Source organism: Filicampus tigris, chromosome 3 (assembly GCF_054856515.1).
Source record: "Filicampus tigris isolate MCC_2025a chromosome 3, RoL_Ftig_1.0, whole genome shotgun sequence".
NCBI classification, from domain to species: Eukaryota; Metazoa; Chordata; class Actinopteri; order Syngnathiformes; family Syngnathidae; genus Filicampus; species Filicampus tigris.
In genome coordinates, this window is record NC_141219.1 from 24,421,016 (window position 1) to 24,444,297 (window position 23,282).

The 23,282-nt window shown below is 38.6% G+C and overlaps 2 protein-coding genes across 3 annotated transcripts; one reads left to right on the forward strand and one right to left on the reverse strand.

The window, feature by feature from the left end:
* Positions 1 to 368: 368 nt before the first annotated feature.
* LOC147150373 (neuronal acetylcholine receptor subunit alpha-7-like) lies at positions 369 to 12,003 on the reverse strand. The gene is made up of 10 exons (XM_086026045.1): positions 11,858 to 12,003; positions 9,604 to 9,743; positions 9,339 to 9,383; positions 7,881 to 7,990; positions 6,981 to 7,060; positions 6,019 to 6,186; positions 4,810 to 5,004; positions 3,799 to 3,885; positions 2,935 to 3,044; positions 369 to 844 (listed from the first exon to the last, which is right to left on the reverse strand). Exons 1-10 carry the CDS (start codon positions 11,910 to 11,912, stop codon positions 410 to 412), a joined length of 1,425 nt encoding a protein of 474 aa, XP_085882171.1. The 5' UTR covers positions 11,913 to 12,003; the 3' UTR covers positions 369 to 409.
* A 2,459-nt stretch (positions 12,004 to 14,462) lies between these two features.
* cln6a (CLN6 transmembrane ER protein a) lies at positions 14,463 to 22,698 on the forward strand. Of its 2 annotated transcripts, none has more exons than XM_086026047.1 (7): positions 14,463 to 14,596; positions 16,652 to 16,769; positions 16,876 to 16,974; positions 17,141 to 17,329; positions 20,183 to 20,238; positions 20,724 to 20,846; positions 22,110 to 22,698. In XM_086026047.1, the coding sequence occupies exons 1-7, from the start codon at positions 14,535 to 14,537 to the stop codon at positions 22,378 to 22,380; spliced, it is 918 nt and encodes a 305-aa protein (XP_085882173.1). In that variant the 5' UTR covers positions 14,463 to 14,534; the 3' UTR covers positions 22,381 to 22,698. The 2 variants fall into 2 exon arrangements, with proteins under 2 accessions (XP_085882173.1, XP_085882172.1); XM_086026046.1 differs by having other exon boundaries at positions 14,481 to 14,596; positions 16,649 to 16,769.
* The last annotated feature ends 584 nt before the right edge of the window (positions 22,699 to 23,282 follow it).

Sequence of the window (23,282 nt, forward strand, 5' to 3'; positions counted from 1 at the left end):
TATAAAATGAACTTGTTAGTGAAAACATGGCCATCCCAGCCCCACGTCCCTTTAAATAGTCCAACTATATATATATATATATATACATATATACAGTCTTCTTTTAGTTGATGTTAGTATAACAAGCATTAAGATAAAATAAACGACAGAAGTTCACTCTGAACTTAGACTATTTTGTGCAGATTCATCAAATAAAGTTCAGATAAAGAAATTGTTTGAATTAAAGGTTGTAAGGGTAAAAGGTCAAGGCATACCTTTGCAAGGCACTGTAGATTCAAATAGTATCCATACCCTGGCAGTAAAAGGGTTACTTGCATACAATAATTAGTGATAATTAGTGATCCATAAGTCTCATATACACCAGACTATACTGTTTGAACAAGACCATGTTTATTTTCGGACCAAGTTCTCAAGAGAACACATCTTTGGAAAGAGCCTCAGTAATGTTTGGTGCTGACATAAGAATCCCCAAGGTGCACAGGATGATGAATAGCAAGAAAATAACAAAACAAAGACGGTCGATCACAGCGGCAGCAAATTTCCAATCACTGCGCGTGGTTTCTCTCTGTTGCTGTACACGGAAACGTTTGGCGATATCGCGCACTGCATCTAGGATATTGGCGAGGTCTTGTTCACTGTTGCTGACGGTGGAGCTTGGATCTTTGGTGAGGAGAAGCTCACCCTCACCAACCCGTCCAGCCACGCCAGACCCGGCTGAGGCCGGGCGAACGCTCTCCACTTTGGCTTTGAGGTCCATGCTGGTCGGATTGCTCTGTGTTTTGTCCTCACCTGGACGCTTCATGCGCAGAAAGCATGCACACCAATCAAATAGGACCACACGGATCTTTGGGATCAAACAACAAAGACAGATTTGACTCATTAACATTGTTCACATGAAACGCAATGCTGAATTATCCCATGCAGGATACCATCAAATCACTCTGCATCTCTTTCAGTAACCCAAATGTGTGAAAGTAAATCATGAATCCAATGTTCTTCAAATGAGGGGTCGGTCCTGAGTGTGCCATGGGTTGAACTATTCGCCTATGGGGTTTGTTTGATGATCACTCACTGTACTGACATATCGATCAACCAACAGGCAAATAGCTCAACCCAAGACACACTTAGGACCGCCCCCTCATTTGAAGAAAATTTTCTTAAAAAATATAATTGAAAAATAAAAAAAATGAAATAAGAACAACAAAAAATATATAATACAAAATATATAGAAAATAAAATAAAAAAACACATTTAAAAATACAAATAAACAGCAAAATAAATGTGGGAATAAAAACAAAAATAAATATGTACATACAGTTAGATATCAATTTATTTATATTTTATTTTATTTATTTCAAATATATTTTTTTTTACATCTGGTTTTATTTTCACTTTTATTTATTTTTTTAGGTCAGTGCTATTGTATCAATATCCGCAAACAGAAAGCTAGCACAGTAGGAATTAAGATGATTAGTGCTGGCGGCTCTGTGGTTGGCATGAAACTGGACTCTCTGATGACGGTGGCAGAGAAGAGGATTGTGGATAAACTGCTGGATATTATGGACAATACCAGCCACCCTCTGCACACTGTCATTAATAACCACAGGAGCCCATTTAGTAAAAGACTGCTACTCCCCAAGTGTAGGACCAACAGATTAAAGAGCTCTTTTATCCACAGTGCTAGCGTACTATACATCTCCTCACTGGGGGGAGGAGAGCGTAGATTGCATTACACTATACATAAAGGGCACTAAACTTATTCAATGTGTAATAAATCTATTTATTGATTTATTGATTTTGATTTATCTTTTTTTTCCCTTTAAATGTTTGAAGTGTTTCTTTACTTATTTTCTTCTCTTCCTGTTTACATGACTATTTTTTCTCCCTATTTTTTTTTTTTTTTTCCTATTTGTTCTTATTGCTGCTGAAAATGCAAATTTACCAGAGGGAGTCATCCCAAAGGGATCAATAAAGTTAAGTCAAAGTCTAAGTCTAACCACGGGCACACTGTTGTTCTAAGTTCTATTTCATTTTATGCAGTTTTGTTTTTTTGTTTTCAAAGCTTGTAACTATTCTTTCTTAGTGTTTTATTTACATACACAATGATTTCATAGATTTTAAGAAAACTGGGATCCGGTAGCTCAAAAACTTAACGTGAGAGAGAAAAACTGAGCTAAAAACAGCTGTCAGACCAAACTAAAAAAATTGTGTTACCCAGTGTATTCAACATTACCCATTCACTCAATAACTTCCTTTCCTGCTTGTTATGTATTTTACTAAAATTACCCAGTTCGTTTACCACCTCCTGGGGTACCCTTCCACCATCCATCTATCTGCCTTTTTGTCCGGCCAGAACAAAGAGTAATTGCTTTTAGGCAGGTCTGCCTATCGTTTTAAACGGGCTTCCGTTTGCGTTTCCGTCTACAATCTTTGACCAACTACCACCAAATTTTCTATATTTTTAGCATTTAGCCTATAGTTCATCAATACGTTCAAGCGTACCTGGCAAATACGTTCAAACGAGTTAGCCAGTCAAAAACGAATACTCCTCATTGGCCGTTCCACGCTTTCGTACGAACATGCTTGCAGTGTGTATCATACTTTTAATGAAAAAAACAAACAAAAAAATCGAGGGAACCTCTCAAGTGAAGTCATGAAAATGGATATTTTTCTCTCAGCCCCCCACACATAGGCCAAGAAAATATCCTGCCGTCGTGTCTGACTCCAGGTTCATGAAAAACTTCCACATAGTAGAAAAATGTGCTTCAGTGTGTAGGCTAAAGTTTTCAGAAACTACCTGCACATTTCTGCCTGTTCAAGTTAAAGTATTGGCATTTGAGTCAACAAGAAATACAATGTAAAAGTTAGCCTGTACAAAAAAATAAATGGTGAGGATGAGTTTGCGGCCCACAGCACGACGAAATGGACACTCACCCACTTCGGCATCCTTGCTCCGTTAGGGTCGTGATGGTGAACTCGTAAGACCACAACGGTGACAATCACAGAGAGCGCAACCATGACCATAGTGATGACAAAGTACTGAGCTAGAAAAGTGAAAGGACAGCAGAAATGATTATCCGTCCATTCATTCAGACTGCTGATCAGTGTCATGAAATGATGGTTCATTTTCTCATTTGACACGTCATGAAATGATGGTTCATTTTCTCATTTTAAAGCCCCGTTTGCATCAAGTAGTACAGTACCGTATATCATGCTCCTCTAATATCAAGCTCTTAATAGTATATAGTGCTGCTAATGCATTTGACTCCATTCAGCAGACATTCCCTGTGGAAGAAGCGGTAACGATTAGGCCAGGGGTCCTGCAGGTTTTCCATCCCTCCCTGCTGTAACACACCTGTTGAAATGATCAGGATCGTTAACAGGCTTCTCAAGAGCTTGCTGATGAGCTGATTATTTGAATCAGGTGTGTTACAGCAGGGAGAAATTGCAAACCTGCAGGACAGGTGCCCTCGAGGACCGGAGTTGGTAACCACTGGATTAGGCTATACCACTTCTAACTCTAAACAGGGTTTAAATCTACCTGAAAGTATATATTTTCCAAATGCAGGAGATACAGATTACGGAGCCAACACAAGCACCTCACAGACAGATGTACAATATGAGTGAGTATACAAAAAGCAGGGTAAATTCCCCAAGCGCAGAGGTGAAAGAGTCTTGCTTCAAACTGAAATTAATGTGATTCAGAGTAATGCAAATAGAGTGCTGGCTCTCTTTCAGTTAGTTGAAACCCTTCTAACCCCCCCCCCCGCCCAAGCTCCCCCCCCCCACCCTGCTTACCTATTAGAGGCACTGAATTTGAAGTGGCTGGCATAATTTTTGCAACTAGCAGCATGAAGACTATTAGGGAGAGCAGGACTGTCGTTCCTGAAAATAGCAAATCTCAGTTAGCTCTTCCGAACCTTTCATAAGAACACGCAGAACAATGAATGCACCTTGTTTCGATGAAGTAATTTGTCATTTAAGAACCGGCTCTTTTTAGGAGACCTCAAAAATGGCACATTTGTTCAACCGTAAACATTGCATCATCAAAAAGAACACCCCCTTTCAGTATGAGAGATTTGTCAAAAATTTGTAAAAATAGCACACGTGTGGACTGATGATAGATTAACTATATCAACATATAAAATTAATCAGTTTAGGGGTGGGGGGGGATAGGGGTGTGTGAACAAAGGGTTGCGGTAGACTAATATAAATTTGTCAACATCATCCCATTTCACAACTGGTCAAACGTGTCAAGTGAAACTCTAGCTAGCGTGAACCCGACATGGACTGCCTTGCATTACAGTAAGACCCACTGAGCAGCGAATAATTTGCGAGTGTTTTCGAAGGCAGCAAAAGTTGACGTCAGAGTTCGACAGGGTTCATGAAATGTCGCAAATGTTAGCAAAGGTTTGCCACCACTTTTAGTGATTTTTCTTGTCGCAAGGAAATTCCGAACATGTTCAAAATTCCCTTGCGACAAGAAAAGTACAGGCGACCGTCTGACCAACGTCTGACGACCGCTTGGCAAACATTTGCAACCGTGAACAAACCTTGACGTGAACTCGAATTTTTCTACCTTCGGCAACACTCAGAAATGTTCGCCCCTCGGTGGGATAGTGGCTTTACTAATTACGTAACCAATTTATTTTGTAGCTCAATTCATTATGTAATATGATAAATACAACACATTTTTACACATCTTCTAAATGAAAAGAAGAATAGCCTATCAATACCAATTTAAATTCCAGAGGAATCATCATTTTCAGGTTCAGAACATTTGAATGAAATTAAAGCGTATCGCTCTACCAAGTGATATCTTCTCTCCGGAGTCAGCAGGAAGCAGGAAGACAAACAGGGCCAGAATAGAGATCAGGATACATGGGATTAGCAGATTGAGTACATAGAAGAGAGTCCGTCTGCGCATCACAATGGTGTACGTGACATCGGGATACGGCTCCGGACAGCACTCATAAATGCGATTATTCTTCTTTCCTGAAACCACTGTGAGAACAAAACATAATTGAGTCTACTCTTGTAAAATGTAGTTACAGTTTATGCAAAAATAATTGTTTGACAGTATCCAACCATGTAGGGCTGGGAGATATGGACACAATTTCACACCTCGATATTCATGCCACATGTCTCGATAATAATATTACAATGGGTTCAGTGAAAACTAAGCATTTTTTTTTTCTTAAGAAAAAGGAAAATAACAATCCAAAAGGATGTGGAAAGTGACAAGGCTGCTTGATTTTTATGCATTTCACTGTTCATCTTGCTTCCCTGTTCTTTCTAAACTTGCATAGTTTAAATTATGTTGCTTTTGTTGTTCTTGTTATATTCATCTAATTACTTGTGTAGTTGTTACTTGTTGTTACTCGTGTAGGATCTGGTTGTTATTTAGTTCTTACGACCCACTTGTGGCTCTCACCATCTACCTCAGTTTGTTTCCATGGTTTCTGTGTTTTTTGCATTTATACTTTTGTTGTTGTTTTTTTTGTTTATTCGCCATGGGTGTTGCTCACTCTCTAGTGCTAAGAAAGTTTTATTACTTGGTTGTCTGCATTGAGGTTGAATATTCAGATGATAGGGATGTAAAGATTCACTCAAGTGCCGATTCGATTCCTGTTTTCAGTTCCCGATTTTTTTATTCGATTCGATTTTTAAAAAAATCGCTACCATGCTTATCTCTATGCGCTAGTGTGGTGCTGCAGCCATCCACAAACGCAATACGCAATGATGTTTGGCGCAAGAGCATCATTTAATCGACACATTAAAAATGTGGTATGCATCTGCTGAGATATCCGAGTTTGATTCGTCTCGATGCTAATCGATTATTTGATTAATCGGTTTGAATCGATTTTTAATCGATTTTCGATTGATCGTTACCTCCCTATCAGATGATCTTCAAATCGGAGTTCAGTACCTTGCTCCCGCTCTACCCTTTCCCACATTATTAAGTCTTTTCTGTGTTAGAATGTATGCTTGTGATGCACAATATCAAATTATTCTCACCAACAAGGTCCCACTCTCCATTGGCAACGTATTCACTGATGTCCGCCTCAATCACTGATAAGTCTAAAGACAAGCCCCCATAAGTCCAGGAGCCAAACTTGAGGTCACATTTCTGGATGTCAAAGGGGAACCAGCGGAGATCGATAGAGCAGGTGCTCTTAAAGATCCCTGATAGGGAAATATAGAATAAAGACAAAAACGAGATGCATACTAATGTGAGAACATATTCATCTCCTCTAAAGGAAAGGAAGCAGTGACACACATGAAATGAGACACCAAAAGAGCAGGAGGAGATTCACTCTGTCAACATCAAGTGTTCATGTACTGAGAGAAAATAATAATAATATAGTGAATGTACGCCAGTAATCATTCAGGAGGCAAGCGCCATCCACACACTCATCCATATTCAAGATAAATGTGAAGATTTGACTTCAAACAAGGTCTTTCCATTTGCATTTCATCGTTAATCATGAGGTTGATGTAGCACTGTATGGAATGAGCTGATCTAGAAAGAGGACAAATGGAGCAGTGAAGGGCTTTGTAATGACAGACAAGCGCAAAGACTTCTCAATCAAAAAAAAAACAAAAGGTCAACCTATGACTAAATGACAATCTGGTGAGCTACATAGCATTGAATGAGCGACGATTGAGAAGCAATTTGCTTCTGACAACGGCAATCAATGCAGAGGGAACTCATTGAGGGAGCTATTAGTGCTGGAATTAATTCAAATGGCGAGGCAAGAGGACAGGACATGACAGCGCTTTGTTGCTCAAAGTCTGAAAAGGAGGTGAAGAGTTTCTCAGTGAAGGCAGTAATCGACGACTACAATTTCTCGATACATGTGCACACACTTAAAAATTGACAAACACACACTTCAGTCACTGCAAGCTCAAAAAGGAAAAGTGAATGAGTTCAATAATGTTGTTGTGCAAGTGTGAGGGTGGACTGAAATTTTCCTTACCTGGCGGTATATGCACACACTTGCCTGAGGAGCTAACCACAATTTTGGAATGGAAGATGGGATCAAAACTTTTGTCTGCACTGTGGATGACATTGAATAACATCAGTGCTGCTTGTTAGAAATTTTGACCCACCTTTAAATTCAGTTTTTGACTGAACCTGTAAAAACGATGCAATTTTATCATTAAATCACCATGTTTGTGAGCAACAGTGAGTGAGCATGCACCATATTGAATAAATGCCAACACCCTAATTTGAAATGGAACTTCAGGGCACCCTGGCAGCAATTCAAAAATCTTTTATAATGGAGGGTAATAACAGTACAAATACTTTTCCCTCGATTTAATAAAAGTCTTGCTTGTTCGCTCAATCTTAGTTGTGTGCTTTAAAGTCCTATTTTTGACAATAAATGTCAAAACATGAGGAGTACGTGTTTCAGTTGGGATCATTAGCTAACTTAATATTTTTTGTGTGTTGGTTGGGCCTTTTTTTCAGTTTAGTCCTGAATTCAGTCAAAAAAAAATAAATAATGTGGTTGTAAATGCACTTCTTGAGTTGCCAAACCTTCCCTGTATGTACTTTGTAGAACTTGTGCTCACTTGTGGTCACTGATGACAGGTGGATTATCTACTGACTATACGGGAAGTCAAACCCCGAAAATTCTTTACAAGAATATGTTCTATGCAGGCCCACTAGTCGAAACGTGGTATTCTCAATATTCTTAATATTGCGTTTGAGGAATATGAGTTAACGGGCGGACGGACTGCCCAGCTCTGCATTTGAGGATACAAATATGCACAGTACGTACTGTACTGTATATTATGCATCGTATGCTGAGGGCATATGTGAGCAACAATAACAGCAGCAACACGACTACTACTACACAAAATAGCGTACGTACCTGTTATAAAGTAGAATATCTGGCTTCCAAAGGAGATGATCAGGAAAACGTAGAGTGTCCAATCCATTATACTCAGATGCGTCCCATTGTAATTTATAGTCATTCCAGGACTGTGGAGCAGAGAATTAAGATATACAGCATTTTTTTTCAAACTTCACATATACATGGGGTGGCATTCTGAAAAGCAGGTTATGTCAAAACTCAAGAGTCAATTAACCCAGAGATGTGGGGAATTGTGAATTAACTAGCACAGAAAGATAAGTGTGAAACATTTTGAGTCATAAGAGTGTCACAATAATAGTGCATTTGCACTAAATCATTCACTTGTGCATCATTTTGATTCCAAGCCGCTTTTCTTTCACACATCACACACATACACACACGGCACGATATTGGAAAAACGTGCGATATGCCATATGGATATTGCGATATTTAACATGCACCTAAAGAAATGAAATTTTTATTGTCTCATGGAATAAGTACATTTGTCATGCAACAAAATAGGCAAAATTAATGTACTCTTGGCTAATCAAATGTAATTAGTAATTACTAATTCCACTTGATAATGTTCAACGATTGGATGGTGATGCACATTTAAAGCGCAAGTCAACGCAAACATTTTTATTTCAAGAATATGTTCTATGCAAGCCCACTAGTTGAAACAGGGCATTCTGATAAATATTGCGTTTGTGGGATAATTGTTAATCCACTCGTTTTTAGCCATCTCCAGGGGCAGCCATTTTGTCTTCTGTCAACTGAAAATGACATCACAACTGCTCACAATGACGAATCACGGCTCAGATTCAGAAAACAGGTCAGCCGTGATTGGTCGTTGTGAGCAGTTGTGATGTCATTTTCAGTCGACAGAAGACAAAATGGCCGCCCCCAGAGATGGCTAAAAACTAGTGCATTTTGCTGCTTAATTTATATTCCACAAACGCAAAATTAATCAGAATGCCGTGTTTCAACTAGTGGGCCTGCTCGGAACATATTCTTAAAATAAATATGTTTGGTTTGACTTCCACTTCTGATTGGTTGAATTCAGATACAGTAAATACATACAATTTCATAAGAAACTTATTGCAAGTCTTTGCGATACGCATATCGCATGGGCCAATAGCCCGATATTAATATTTTTTTCTATATTTTTGCCTCTTCAGAAAAGGTCCTATTTTCACTGGATTTACCCGTATAGCGCATGATTGAAGTGGTGTTTTCCACATGCTGGTTGTTCCATTTGAAGTGGACATGGGTCGCAGGAAACAGACTCGTAAAACCCATACTCTACCGGCTGCCTTTATAGTAATTGATTTGAATTAAAAAAATAAATAAATAAAAAACATATTTGACATTGTACATTTTTCTTAAGCTATTTGAGGGCATGTGTTGCCCAAAATGCCTTCTATCAAAAAAACCCCCAATACATTTATTGCAATTGTTAGGACTTGGAAATCTTACCATTTGCAGCCAAATATTGGTCGTCAATACCTGGTTCTTCTCATCCTATGAGAAACAAACATATTTTACTTTGTTTGCGGCACCTATAAAAGCTTCGGCGTTTAAGAGTGATATTTAATCGTGCTGGTCTGGCATTTGATAAATGATCAAAATCCTAATGCTTTTTTTTCTCAGAGTGTGCCATGTTCTGTCCAAACCATTTTTTTTACTTACCTGTCTAGTAGTAAAAGTAATAATACAGTAATAAAAATACCAAGTTACACACCACATCCATGATCTGCCTGAGGAAGATGCCGACTTCAACGTTGAGAATCTGAGACTCATTGAAAACTGGTCTCTCCAATTTATTGTAGTCATGGAACAGGTATTCAAACAGTCTGCTTTCACTTGGCCCTTGAATAGAAACTAGGAAACACAAATATAAGTTTAAGTTATTTGTTATTTGATTTGTTAGCACCATAAATTCTTTTAACTGATGACCATTGCCCGACTGTGCTGGGCCACCCACCGTATAAGATTGTCATTGTTAATTATTCTGTGGAAAGCTTATTTTGAGGTTGGCAGCTCCTTATTCCTCTTCCCTTCGTTACATCCTGTTTGATAGTGGAAGGGTCTTTTGCAACAGAGCGTATTACTAAAAGAGGCTATTTTTCATTCCTTATTAATTCAGTCTGGAAAATGGACTTCGCTGGGTGTACAAGAATGAATAGATATGAATGAATAGAGCCATTGAGAACATCAGTATGAGTCACGGCGCAAAGATTTGTCAGTCCATGTCTACTGTGTCCATGAAACCAGGACCATTCCTAGCAGCAACAAATTTACCATAGTCAGTTGTCAGTTAGTTAGACGTTATGTACGTACAACACACTGTCTCCAAAAAGCACATTGGCACAATCTTGAGAATCATGGGATTCACAAAGCTCTATTAAAAGACACAGTTAGATTCACAGTCAGTCAGAGAGGTAATAATCTAACCCTAAATTGCTTTTTGGGTTGTCGTTTTTAGTGATGCAGAACAACCGTTTTGAAACATGCATTCTGAATTGTGTTTGTAAAACAGTTTTTGTCCTTTTCCTCTTAGATGATAACTAATAGAAGTAACTCTGTCATGTTTGGGTTTTTTAGGGTCGTTTTCTCAGCATTTGTCTGTCTCGTCAATGATTGTGTACACCTGTGTGCATTCCACCCGCTAGCGTTAGCCAATCAGCTCCTTGCTACCTTGCGTGTCTCTTCCAGGTGTTTCTCGTTGTCTCGTCAGTATGCTTGTATTTAAGTTTTCGTTCAGTCCTCGTCGGATCATGGTTGCTCTTATGTTATTTGTTTCTCAGTGTTTCTTTGCTACTTTGCATTTTGGACTTTTCAAGATTTGTTTGTGCTGGTTTTTTTTTTTTGTTAATAAATATTTTCGTCGGTACGCCCTGCTTCTCGTGCCTCCCTGTGTCCTCCATCCCACAAATGTGACAAACTCACCCTAGTATATGTTGCATTGCAATTGTACACCACTGCAAACTACACTTACATGAGCAAACCTTTTGCTGTTCTCGAGTATGCCAGTCAGAAATGAGCACTGTTTTGTTTTGCTTTTTAAAATCGACCAGTCAGTAGAATGCGATAGGACGTTTGGATTTTTGGAGTTTAGAGATCTGTCTGTATTGATTGCTGCAGTTAAGCATGAACTCTTGGAACCATGAACGTTTTGTAAACAAATGCTAGTTCAGTGCGCAAGTACTGCTCAGTCTGGACCAGTGTTTCACAGAATTTATCGAGCCAAGATACATAGATTTCATAAGAGAAAAACACATGCGCACACACATACACACAAACCACTCATCAAAGAAATATATCACAAAAAGTTGATGGCACACTCTAAAAACAGTTAAAAAGAACACAATTTTGGATTTTAAAAAATGGTCCGATCCACTGCTTGGGTCAATTTGACCCAACTTTCTGTGTTATTTTCGCATAAAACAACACCCAAAAATAGGTAGTTTAATTTGTACAAACAACCCCCAAAAGTGGGCTGTTTTGTACAAAACAACGCAATAAGGTGGGTCAAATTGACGCAAGTAGTGGATCGGTCCATTTTTGAAAAATTGTGTTATTTTTAACCCAACTGTTTTTAGAGTGCAGGCTTATTATATATCTTCTTGCATCTAGTGAGTTTAATTGGTCTGTTGATGGAATAGATGATGGCTTTAAAAAAAATAAGAATAATTTTTAGACTCTTGCAAGTGAAAATGAAGCATTTTCTGATGATATCTCACTACACGTTGTAATGTCCCACAGCACACTGGCTGGTGACTGACTATGGGCACTTAATGTTATTTTTTTAAAAACTCTATTTGATACAACATGTGTGACATCATCAAGTTCAACAAGAAGGACAGTGCAGGAGTCATGCATCACATCGACTGCAAGAAAAAGTGACCCAAATGAAAAAACAAACCCTACTTTGGAAAATACATCTGAATGTATTAGTTATGACAATTTGTTGAATAATCATATTGGCAGCTTACCTTGGACAGTGCATGCACTCACTAGCAGAACAAGCAGAACATGATGTGGATCCATGGTGGTCCAGAGGAGGGAATGAAGGCGAACGTGTCTACTTGTGTTTGTAGAACGACTCCTCCTCCCAGGTCACAAACATTAAAATGGCATGCTTGAAAATGTAAGGGAAAGGTTATTACATGCACAAATGAATACCCTTCATATTATGTATGGTTTGCATTAGGTTTTGGAGGTCAGTGTATAAAAAAAAAAGTTTTTTTTAATAAAAGTACTAAAAGTATTTTTGCAGCATGTTGTGCAATAGTACTTGCACTTGAGGAATGTTGGTTGAATGGCCAAATGAATAACAGCCGGATACAGCTGGAGTCTGCCTGATCTTGATGTCAGCACACACATGGAAAACAGATGTGGATATCACCTTTCACTGTCAAACAAGATTTGCAGTCTTTACATTCTTCGTATTTAACGCTTCTTTAACTCACTTTAACAATTCTTTGTAATTTGCAGTGGAACCTTCAAAATCAATTGTTTTTCTTCCTCTCATTGGTCGACCGACTTCCAGTTTTTTCCTATGTCAATAACGCGCCATCCAGAGCACACAGTGACATCGTACAATCAAACAGTAAAATCAAGATCGGTGAAAGAAAAAACAAATACATCTATGTAAAAAAAAAACAAGAATAAACTTTCAGATAAAAAAAGGTGCTGTTGGGGTCCATTTATCTGCTCCGAGGTACAACTTTTTGTAATGTACCCGACAGGGCTCAAAAGTGAACCCCAAGGTACAAAGAAGGCAAGGCAAGGTCGTTTTATTTATACAGATGTAGCAGATGATGTAGAAGTTTTTAACCTGGATCTAAAAGCATTTACACTCGATGTTGACTTCACTTCCGTTGGCATCTTATTCTATTTGTGTGCAGCATAACGGCTAAATGTAGTTTAGCCATGTTTACTTTGAACTCTGGGCTCCACTAAAATTGACCCAAGCCTGCAGATAAGCCCTACAGGGTTTATATTCCATCAGCATTTCATTAATGTATTCACTTCCCAAACCAGCCAGTGGACATGCTTTTGTATGCGGTATTTCACATTACATACACGTAAAACACATTTTTGTACGTGGTATTTGACATTACGCTGACCTAATTGTGGCATCAATCTAACGCCATAGCCAAGGACTGACCCTTGAGGGACCCCACATGTCATGGCCATTCGATCTGATTCAAAACTTCCAATGTTCACAAAGTAACTACCTTCCCCAAAGTAGGACCTAAACCAGTTTAGGAGTGTTCGATTTAATCCCAAGTTTCCAACCTGTTCCATACCTGTCAAATTGTATGCTTTCTGCGTAATTTGTGCAGGTGGAAACACCTTTTCACCTTTTGTACACCGTACATCGCAAATCTGTACAGCCAATGTCAATTTTATCATTGTTATCCGTTCCTGTTTGTGTCGCCTAACCGCAGTGGCCACCCCAGAGATCTCTAAAAGCAAGTGGATTTTGCTGCTTAACTCATAAAGGGAACCTGTGTTCCACAAACGCAATATTAATCACAATGCTGTGTTTCAACTAGAGGGCCTGCTGGGAAAATATTCTTGAAAAAAATATGTTTGGGTGTGGATGGTTTCAACAACTGAACCAAACAACTGAACCAAACCTGTTATAGTTTGTTTTTGTTTTAATCCTCTGTATTAAATCAAATAAGTACTGTTGATGGTTAAAATTGTACATAAATGGTTCAAACTATCTAATGGGTGTAACGGGGATCCTAATTGTACCCTGTTGTTCAAATATACTATAGGGAAAACCAGTGGGACTCACTCATTGTGAGACTAACATTTCTATTAATTATTCAGGATAAAACAGCTGTACTGTAAATACAAGATATTGTAAAATACAGAAACACGTGAGAGGGACAAAACTTAAAGTGTGAGAGAAAAAGGACAGACAAAAAGTGATTAGAACGCAAGCGTCAGATTTCGGAATATACTGTAATCAGTTCTTGTGCGATGTCAGTAAGGAAAAGTGGAGTTGAATTCATTTGAAACAGTTCTGTCCTTTTCTATGTTCAACTTCAAACACCTTTGTATTACTAAATAACTACAAAAGTAATAGCTTGCACATTAAAGGGATTTTTATGAGGTTTACTTTTTTGTCAACGTCATGAGAATCATGCTTAACACTTTAATAAAAGGACGAATGCATGTTTTTACCTGTGAGAGGTTATTTCAAGTTCACATGTTGTCATTGTGCAACGTCGTATGTAACCGTGTATAGAACAACGTGCAAGCATCCTTGTTATTTGGGATTTCGTGCCTCAAAAACGTAATGCGCCTACACTTTGCCCCCACTAGCTCCAGCTGCGTCGCTATAAGCACGCAGCTCAAATGGCCGTGTTATGTTTTTCTCAGCTATAGCTAAGATGGCTTTGTATTGCTATAATTTGAGAGGTAAATAATATTTAAATTAAATGAATTTGTGTTCACTCGGGTGACAATTTATTTTTGCGTGAGCTATTTGTCAGACAAAATTACAGATGACCAAAGCTGATAAAGTCTTCCCTGTCGCACATCTCAGCTGCATGCTCATTGGTTGAAAACTAATCGGGGCGGGGACATAACAGTAAATAGGAAGTGAAGCACCGGCGGTGACAAATTTTAGGAAGAGCAACGTCGCCGAAAATGCAAGCAATAAGGAAACGCCGGGACAACGATTTAACATTTCGAACAAATACACAAAATAGGTTGGTTTGATTGAACCTCTTTGCTAACAGTAGCTGAACATCACGTCGTGGCTGAAGTATCGTGCTAGTGCTCTAAAAGAGAACAAGCGCTTGTTGTTTGCTAGTCAGTTATTATATGTGCTGATTGTGTGCCCCCACGTGTGTTCACGAGCGTTCTATTGACAGGCTGCACGACGTGTACCACACAATACTTTCGGCTTTTATTGCGTTATCCGAATTTAAACAATTGACCATTGTGGTATGTGACTGCTTTATTCATTTCTTGTGCAGTTCTGCTTAAAGTCTATGCAGTTAGGGTATATATTTTTATTTGTATTCATATTTGCTAATTTGTTACAATAAAAGGAATGTCCTTACACAAACATGGAAGTTGAGTACTGTATGAGTCTGTTTTCTTACCGCTGTCAAGTTCCTTCAGCATGAGTGCATTATCAAGCTCTTTTGACTGTAAAGACACACAATGGTCCATTAAACCGCGCTGGTCGATAGATCCCCGAGGGGCCTTTGAAAGACATTATATAAATGGTTGTGAAACGTATTCATCGAAAACATCCCTTCCATTCCTGTGCTTGTATATCATTTTGGGAAACATTCCAACATATCTTAATCACTGACGTTAATATGTTTGCATATTAACAAGAAATAACTTCGGTCTGCATGATATTACATTTTGATCATGTTTTTGCCATTAATACGATTGAGTTATTGGCAATACACTTTTTAATAAAAAGAAACACCTACACCAAAACATATTTTAATGTTGAATAACTTTACCTAAAAAAATGGGTAAGCTAAAGTAATGTAACATGTTGTCAGCCTCTTAAAAATAATGGCCTATTTTGTCAAAATGTATTTTTTGGGCCTTAAACATCTTCTCAGGATGCTGGCAACTTCTGCTAAAATTGGCTGCATCTTTAGTTAAACAGATCATTCAATTCTACGCCTGAAATGAAATGATGAATACATATAAGATAATCAGAATGTGGTTCAGTTTTTCATGTTTTCTGAAAAACTGAAAAAAATTACGTAGGCCATTAGTTTTAGAGGGTGACGATTTATAATTCAGTCTGCCCTGTCCTTCGCGCATTGTTGTGCACATCGGGGTTCTCAGTTCTGTTTGACTCGAGCCATTTCAACCTCTTTAAAATACATTTAAATAGATGTTTTTCATTCCAAGTTGTTATCAGTTCACTTGTCTTTTGACTACCTAATTATCCATAAATGTATTCCTTATATGGGCGGCGCTGTAGTCGACTTGTTAGAGGTCGTGTGTTCGAATCCGGCCCCAGCTTTCCTGTGCGTAGTTTGCATGTTCTCCCCATACCTGTGTGGGTTTCCTCCCACATTTCAAAAACATATGTGGTAGGTTAATTGAAAACTCTAAATTGCCCCTAGGTATGTTTGAGTGTGTATGTTTGTTTGTCTCTGTGTGCCCTGCGATTGACTGGCAACCAGTTCAGGGTGTATCCCTCATACTGCCCGAAAACAGCCGGGATAGGCTCTAGCACACCCGCGATCCACGTGAGGATAAAGTGGTATAGAGAATGAATGGATGTATTCCTAATATGTTTTATACAGCTTAAACATTCACACCGATGCTATGACCACAACGATATGCGCAGGACAGGGCAGACTTATATCATATATAGACTTACAGTATATAATATCATGTTAATTTACCATTATTTTTGTTTACCCAGTTGTTCCCATTAAATTACAAGTCATTTTATATAAGCAAAAACAAAAATCATGCGAGTCATTGATTTTGAGACGCTAAACAGTGAATGGGGTCAGATTGACTCCAAAGATAAATTTCTCAAGTGGTCACCTGCAGTTATGGTTTCATAGTTAAACACAAAAACTAATTTGAATCAACTGCATATATTTTTGTGTGGACCAGACGGACATAAACATCTAGTATAAAAACATACAGTTTGAGTTAGTCCTTTTTTTCCCCCCACAGTATTACAGATGTGAATTACATGCCAATTATCCAATAAATCTGTATCTGTGCTGCAATGTAATGTGGGTAACTGGATTTATGTGTTTTAGCAGCATACTTGGTTCGAAGCAGACCATTCCACAGAAGAAAAGGCGAGATTTCCATTTAGATTTGTGGTTCTGCTTGACTCTGCAGAACTGGATTCTAGACTTTGGACGGCCTATTGTCATGGTAAGCAAGTTAATATCCATGTTGCCTGGATTTGTATTTGCTGTGGTAATCTTGAATTGTCCATGAAACAATGAGCACTGTCAGTTTCTTGGTGTACTGTACGTAGATCATGCTTCCACTTGAATGGTTTCCCCTGAACAAACCAAGCGCTGGAGACTATTTCCACATGGCCTACAATGTCATAACACCTTTTCTCATGCTTCGGGTAAGTGCGAATACATTATCGGTGTACATCTGTGTTCAGATGTCAAGGACACATCAATAAAAAGCTATACATTTTTAATGAGATGATAAATGATTTGAAATGAACTCAGAGAGGATGGGATTTAGAAGCAAATTGTTTATCTATCTGTTGTCACTTTTCCCGTTAGCTGATTGAGCGCAGTCCAACGGCGTTGCCTCGCTCAGCAGTCTACCTCTGCATCATCACTTTTGTCATGGGAGCCAGCATTCACCTGGTTGGAGATTCCATCAACCACAGACTCATTCTGAGTGGCTACAAGCTCCATCTGTCAGTCAGAGACAACCCGATCATGAGAGACCTCAAACCTGCCTCACTGGTAAGCTTATGCCTGGGTAACCAAAGTGTGAGCTATGTGAAACCAGTTCTCTATATTCCACTATTGGGACAGAACAGACGTGCCCTGATTTTGTTGTATTGAGCTTACATTCATGGTTTGTTTGTTGACATTATGGTTAATATGCAAGATATTCTGAAATTGGGGTCTGCGAAACATAGGAGAGGGTCCGCAAAACTACTTGCAATAAGATATTCTGTCATATCATTTTAAAAAGTGTAATTGTACCAGGGTACCTAATGGCGACCCAATAAAAGAAACTCCTCCCTAGCTTGCCTTTGGCCCAATTAAAAGTTCTGATATGATTGTAACATACAGTATGTAAAAAAAACTTTGCAATAATTACATCACTGTACTGCTCATTATGAGTTTGAAATTCAGCTTTCGTCTGATTAGTAGTTGATGATTTATCAGCTGTTGACACATGGACACCCTTAACGGCGAGCCTTTATAAGCTTTTGAGTCTGTACATACTGTATATTGTATCTTTAGCACAATTAATAACACAACAATATTGAGTGGTGACAAGGACCTCGGACCTGGTTGCTGGTAATCAAACGAAAAAATATTTTTCATTCTTCTCCATCATTTGTGTGCTTGGCTGGGGCACAAGCTAATGCTAAAATTAGCCCTGTGTGTACTGGCGTAAGCATGTGTAGTGGTGCTTACAACAGATAGAATCAACGTCCTGTGAAGACCCATCGAAAAATACTGTATGTGCAGTAAAGCAGCGCCATAACCAGGAGCGAAGGGTGAAATGGCTGAAATGATTGGCTCAATCTGGCCATTTGATGAGAGTGACAATCAATTCAATTGGCGACAATGAAAATGAACTGAAAAGCTTTGCTATTTCACTCATAGGAACATTTTTAAAGGGACGCTCAAGACATACTTTTTTAGTTTGGCTCTTAAATAATTGCTCTTACTCTCTTTATGATGGATTTTTTTTTTTTTATCCAATCTTACAGTTTTTTAGTTATTAGCTTCTTTTATTATTTTGTCTTTTAGATTAATTATTTTCTGTTGTTTTTAGTTTTTTAGCTCCAATGTAAACTCATGGGGGCGCCTTGGCGCTGGGAGGTGTGGCTGACCTTCTCATGGGGGGTGTCCTCCTGGAGGCTCCTTGGGCCCGGGTGACCGAGGGCCTGTGCACAAGGTGTAGGGTCTACCCCAGTTAATCTGGCCCGGGGGTCTCTGGGATGGTGGGGCGCTTCCTGCGACCGCGGGCTGTCATTCTTCTTAGCGTGGATGAGCTCCCTTTGGGTACTCTTTCCTCATATGGTTTCTCTGTGCCTTGGCATGTCTTGTTTAACATAGTTTATCAGCTTGTGTGTATGTGTGTGTATGTGTGTGTGGGAGTGCAGGTGTGCTTGTGGATATGTGTCTTTGTGTATGTTTTGAGGGAGGGTGGGAGCGGACCTTCTTTTTGGATGTCTTTATTACACAGCACTTTGGGTTGCATTTGTTTGTATGAAAAGTGCTATATAAATAAAATCCGATTGATTGATTGATTGATCATGAATATAGTTAAGTGTTGTTGTAAATCACAATATTTGTATACCTAATGTATTTGTACGGCTTGGCAGAGGTCTGTCTGCTTGTGTCTCATTTGCTTAAAACCCTCAATTGTATTTTTACCGTATATGAAAACTCATGTTTACAAAGTTAATCCTCCATGAAATATCCCCGAATCAAGCACAATTCTGGTTCCGAAGTGCTTACAAATTTCTCCCAAAACGAATTGAAGCCAGACATTCCTCATCACCTCCGTGGTTGGCAGGTGAAGCAAAATTTTAGCAGGTGTGTGGCCATTCAGGCATTTTTTTTTTCAGTACTGTACATTAAGCCCAAGCCTGTTTACATGTACAGTATTTTTTTCATCATTAAACTTACAGTCCTGATGCACACCAGCTGCAATGTCCTCCATGATTGAAGAATTCTTCCGCTGTTCATTACTCTACCCATATCAATTCAAAAAATAAAACGTTGCGCCCGAGGCCACTAGTCTCGAGAGCTCGATGTTATTGACCAGCTTGTAGGCCATACTGATATTGAGTCTAACATAGAAAATAAAATAAATAAGCTTGGCAGTGTGTAGAGGAAGAGAAAAGAAGGTTTGCGATCCGTATATACATTTATATGTCCAAATAAACAAGAGAATTGTTTCATCCATCCATTATCTATACCGCTTCTCCTCACAAGGGTCGCGGGCATGCTGGAACCTATCCCAGCAGTCTCCGGGCTTCTTGCCAGCCAATCGCAGGGCACACAGAGACAAACAAACATCCGCACTCACAATCACACCTAGGGGCAATTTAGAGTGTCCAATCAACCTACCAAGCATGTTTTTGGAATGTGGGAGGAAACCGGAGTTTCCGGAGAAAACCCACGCAGGCACGGGGAGAACATGCAAACTCCACACAGGGAGGCCGGAGCCGGGATCGAACCCATGACCTCTGAACTGTGAGGCGGACGTGCTAACCAGTCGACCACCCAAGAGAATTGTTATTTTGTATTATTATTATTTTTAGATTATAAACGGGACAGTTGGTGTGGAAAGGTTTTGTCTTAAATATTACGATACACATGGTTCATGAGTGATTCATAATTGAACATTTTCCAACATCATTACAGCCACCTAATCCAGTACATACAGTACACAAGAGAAAATGCAGTAGGTGTCACTGTTGCTCAAGAGAGAACAACATTGCATTGACTTGAAAATTTCCCCACTGTGGGATCAATAAAGGCATTCTTATTCTTGTATTCATTAGGGAAAAATGGTAATTTGAGATGAATACGTTTTAATGATTCAGACTGCTTGTTTATTTACAGATTGACTCCTTTGAGCTGCTGTATTATTATGATGAACATTTGGGACATTTGATGTGGTAAGTTGTAACGATAATCATAAACAATCAAACATTTGATATGGTAAATTGTAACGATAATCATAGACAATCAATGTACCCAAAATGGATTGATTACTCATGTGTGTGTTTGACAAATACCGGAAGACATAAAACTGAAGAATTTGACACAATCAGGCCTAAAAAAGAAAGAAAAAGAAAACAGGCTCTAAAAATCACTGGTGGTGTAAGGTCAGGAATATGCAACATCTCCATGTCTTTCAGGGCACAGTATATTCTTGAATCACTGACTAAATTAGATTTATGTGAAGATTTCATTTCTCGGTCTAGCAGTCTTAACCTTAAGTTAATTTTAATATAAGGTACTATGTGATGATAAAAGGTGGAGAGTAAAATGATTGCATACAGTTTACTGTAGCACTCTGCATAGTTATTCCCCCTTAAAGGGGAAATCATGAATATGACTCAAGCGGTGCAGTTAATAAGAACCATTTCTGGTGTTCCAGGTATATTCCCTTCTTCATCATTCTCTTTATCTACTTCACTGGATGTTTCACGGAGTCTACAGAGCAGCAGAAGATTCCAGTCACAGGCCAGCTGTTACTTGCACCCAGCGCACTCTACTACTGGTCAGTTGCTCATCATGTTCTTCCAAAGAAGAAATATGTATTATTATCATCCACTGTCCACTGGTATAAGAAGATATTGAGTCATGGGGCCCTCCACGTCCATCTAATGCCAAGCTTTTGATTATTAATATTAACTATCAACGAAAAAGTTAAAATTTGAGAACATTCTCCCATTTACTGAGCTGGATACTAAAATTCCTTTGGAGGATTATTATCTAACAAGTAAATCATCTCAATGTTTTTGCTATAATTGATCAAAACAACCTGTAATTTATATTGTTTGCTCTTGCATGTAATTACTATAACATTAAGGAAGTGCCTTAGATTTACTCATGTTTTACATTCCTACACAATAAACATGAATAAAGCTATCACTGTTCTTTTAACTTTTTAGCTGAACATGAAATGATTAATGTATTTCAATGTTCTTATTGCGCTTCAACAATAAATATGTTACTAAAAGTTACATTCTTTCAGATATCTATTCGATCATGAACTATCAAAAGTGCAACTAGAATCATACATTTAGAATCACATTGCAACCAATAAAACCAGGCAGCACTAAAAATTCCCGGTCCGTTTATCACCTTCCGTCTGCAGCCGGGGTACCCTTTGGCCGTCCGTCTATCCGCCTTTTTGTCTGGCCGGACAAGACCGACACGCCCTTCCGCCTATCATTTTAAACGGGCTTCCGTTAGCGTTTCCGTTGTCCAACCTCCACTATTTCCACTAAAAACTATTAGTTTTTCTTCACTCAGAAATTAGATGTCATTTTGACAAGGAGAGTTTTTGAGTCAATTTTACTTGCTTTGTATTAGTTTATTTTTAAAAAAAAGTCACACAAGGGTTGAGGAGCGTACCAACAACCTTCAGGTTAGGAAATGGCCACTCTACCACATGAGCCATGTCACACCTACGGTGAGTTAGTAAATTACTGGTGTCTCCAAATCCTGTCTCCTTTTGGAGGTACAAGTATTCCGTCTGACATCAGTGATTTACAGAGGTCACATTAGGAGCACAATGGCTCATGTGGTAGGGAGGCCGTTAATTATTAATTTATTCATGCATTCATTAATTCATTGAAAGCGATCATTTGCATTTTATTAACACTGTTTGGATAAGGCAAAATCTGCCTCAGCTTCATGCTGGTTTGTAATTAGAATTTTTAACCATCATCTGCATGCTTGTTTGTTGTTCTGGCTCTTGTGACTGTCCAAGTTGTTTTTATTTGCAGCGGTTCATTGGATTTCATTTACCCAACAGGTACTTGGTCACGGAAGGACAAATCACTGAACTTTTTCTCCTCACCTTCTTTGCAATGGCTGCCGTGGTGATTCGTCAAAGGCATAATGGCTTGAGCCCAGACAGCAATGGTCTTTTCTTGTTCCATAGTTTTAGTGTTACTGTGCTTCTAGTGGGACTCTGGGTTGTCTATCTTTGGAATGACCCGGTGTTACGCAACAAGTACCCTGGTTTAGTGTACGTTCCGGAACCCTGGTCTTACTACATGTTACATATAAAGAAAGATCACTGAATCTAAACTTTTCAGGTTTGTACATTGTTACTTCATAAGGCCATTTACTGTGTGTTGGCTTGAAAATGCTATTCCCCTCGCTTTTCTGATACAATAAGTCGGTGATCAAGGGACAAAAGGACCTCTGTTCCGGAAATTATGTTACAACAGTTTTACAATGTGTTATAGCTATTATGTTTTTCTCATTACTGAATAATATGACAGTATTTCTCAGATTACACCATTGTGTTAAGGCATAACCAAGTGTGTGTTCAACACCCACTGCTCTGGCTGCTCACTACAATACTGATGTCAACAATAAAAGAAGAATGGAAAGGACAGCGCTGTTGTGTGTTAATGTCAAGAATCTCTGCTCCTAAGCATACAGTAATACTTTGCATATTTGCCACTGTTTTGTTATTCGTTTAGTTTTACAGTGCAGCGTTTCACGTATTTATATATTTGTATATTGCTACCGTCAGGCCAAACGAACCCAGGCCCAAATTTGGTGAATTTAATATTTTTTCACAAATATTTACTATTGGTCAGTCTACGTGAGTGTGCTATTTTTTACAAATTGATCAATGTAAAGTATTGAAAATGGCTTGCTCACTTTGACAATGTAATGTTAATGGTTAAACAAACATGCTGTTTTGGGGGTCTTCTGGAAATTGAGGATTTTTAAGGTACGAGGATTCTGCCCGACACCAGCAATATGTACAAGTACTGTATATACTGAATATGCAGTGCCTTGAAAAAGTATTCATACTGCTTGAAGTTTTTCTCATTTTGTGACCTTATAATCACAAACTGATTTTTTTTTTTAGACCAATACACAATAGCATAGAAATTCTCAAGCAGAACGAATATGACACATGGTTTTCAAAATAGCAGAACTGGGCATTCCGTCTACGCAACGGACC

Excerpts from the sequence above, each read along its gene's own strand:
- LOC147150373 (XM_086026045.1), bottom strand. The coding sequence starts at position 11,912 with ATGGATCCACATCATGTTCTGCTTGTTCTGCTAGTGAGTGCATGCACT. Across the intron at positions 5,005-6,018 it reads TGGAGAGTGGGACCTTGTTG|TGGTTTCAGGAAAGAAGAAT; the intron begins GTGAGAATAATT and ends TTGTTCTCACAG. Across the intron at positions 3,886-4,809 it reads CGGAGAGAAGATATCACTTG|GAACGACAGTCCTGCTCTCC; the intron begins GTAGAGCGATAC and ends TGCTATTTTCAG.
- cln6a (XM_086026046.1), top strand. The coding sequence starts at position 14,535 with ATGCAAGCAATAAGGAAACGCCGGGACAACGATTTAACATTTCGAACA. Across the intron at positions 16,975-17,140 it reads CACCTTTTCTCATGCTTCGG|CTGATTGAGCGCAGTCCAAC; the intron begins GTAAGTGCGAAT and ends TTTTCCCGTTAG. Across the intron at positions 17,330-20,182 it reads ACCTCAAACCTGCCTCACTG|ATTGACTCCTTTGAGCTGCT; the intron begins GTAAGCTTATGC and ends GTTTATTTACAG.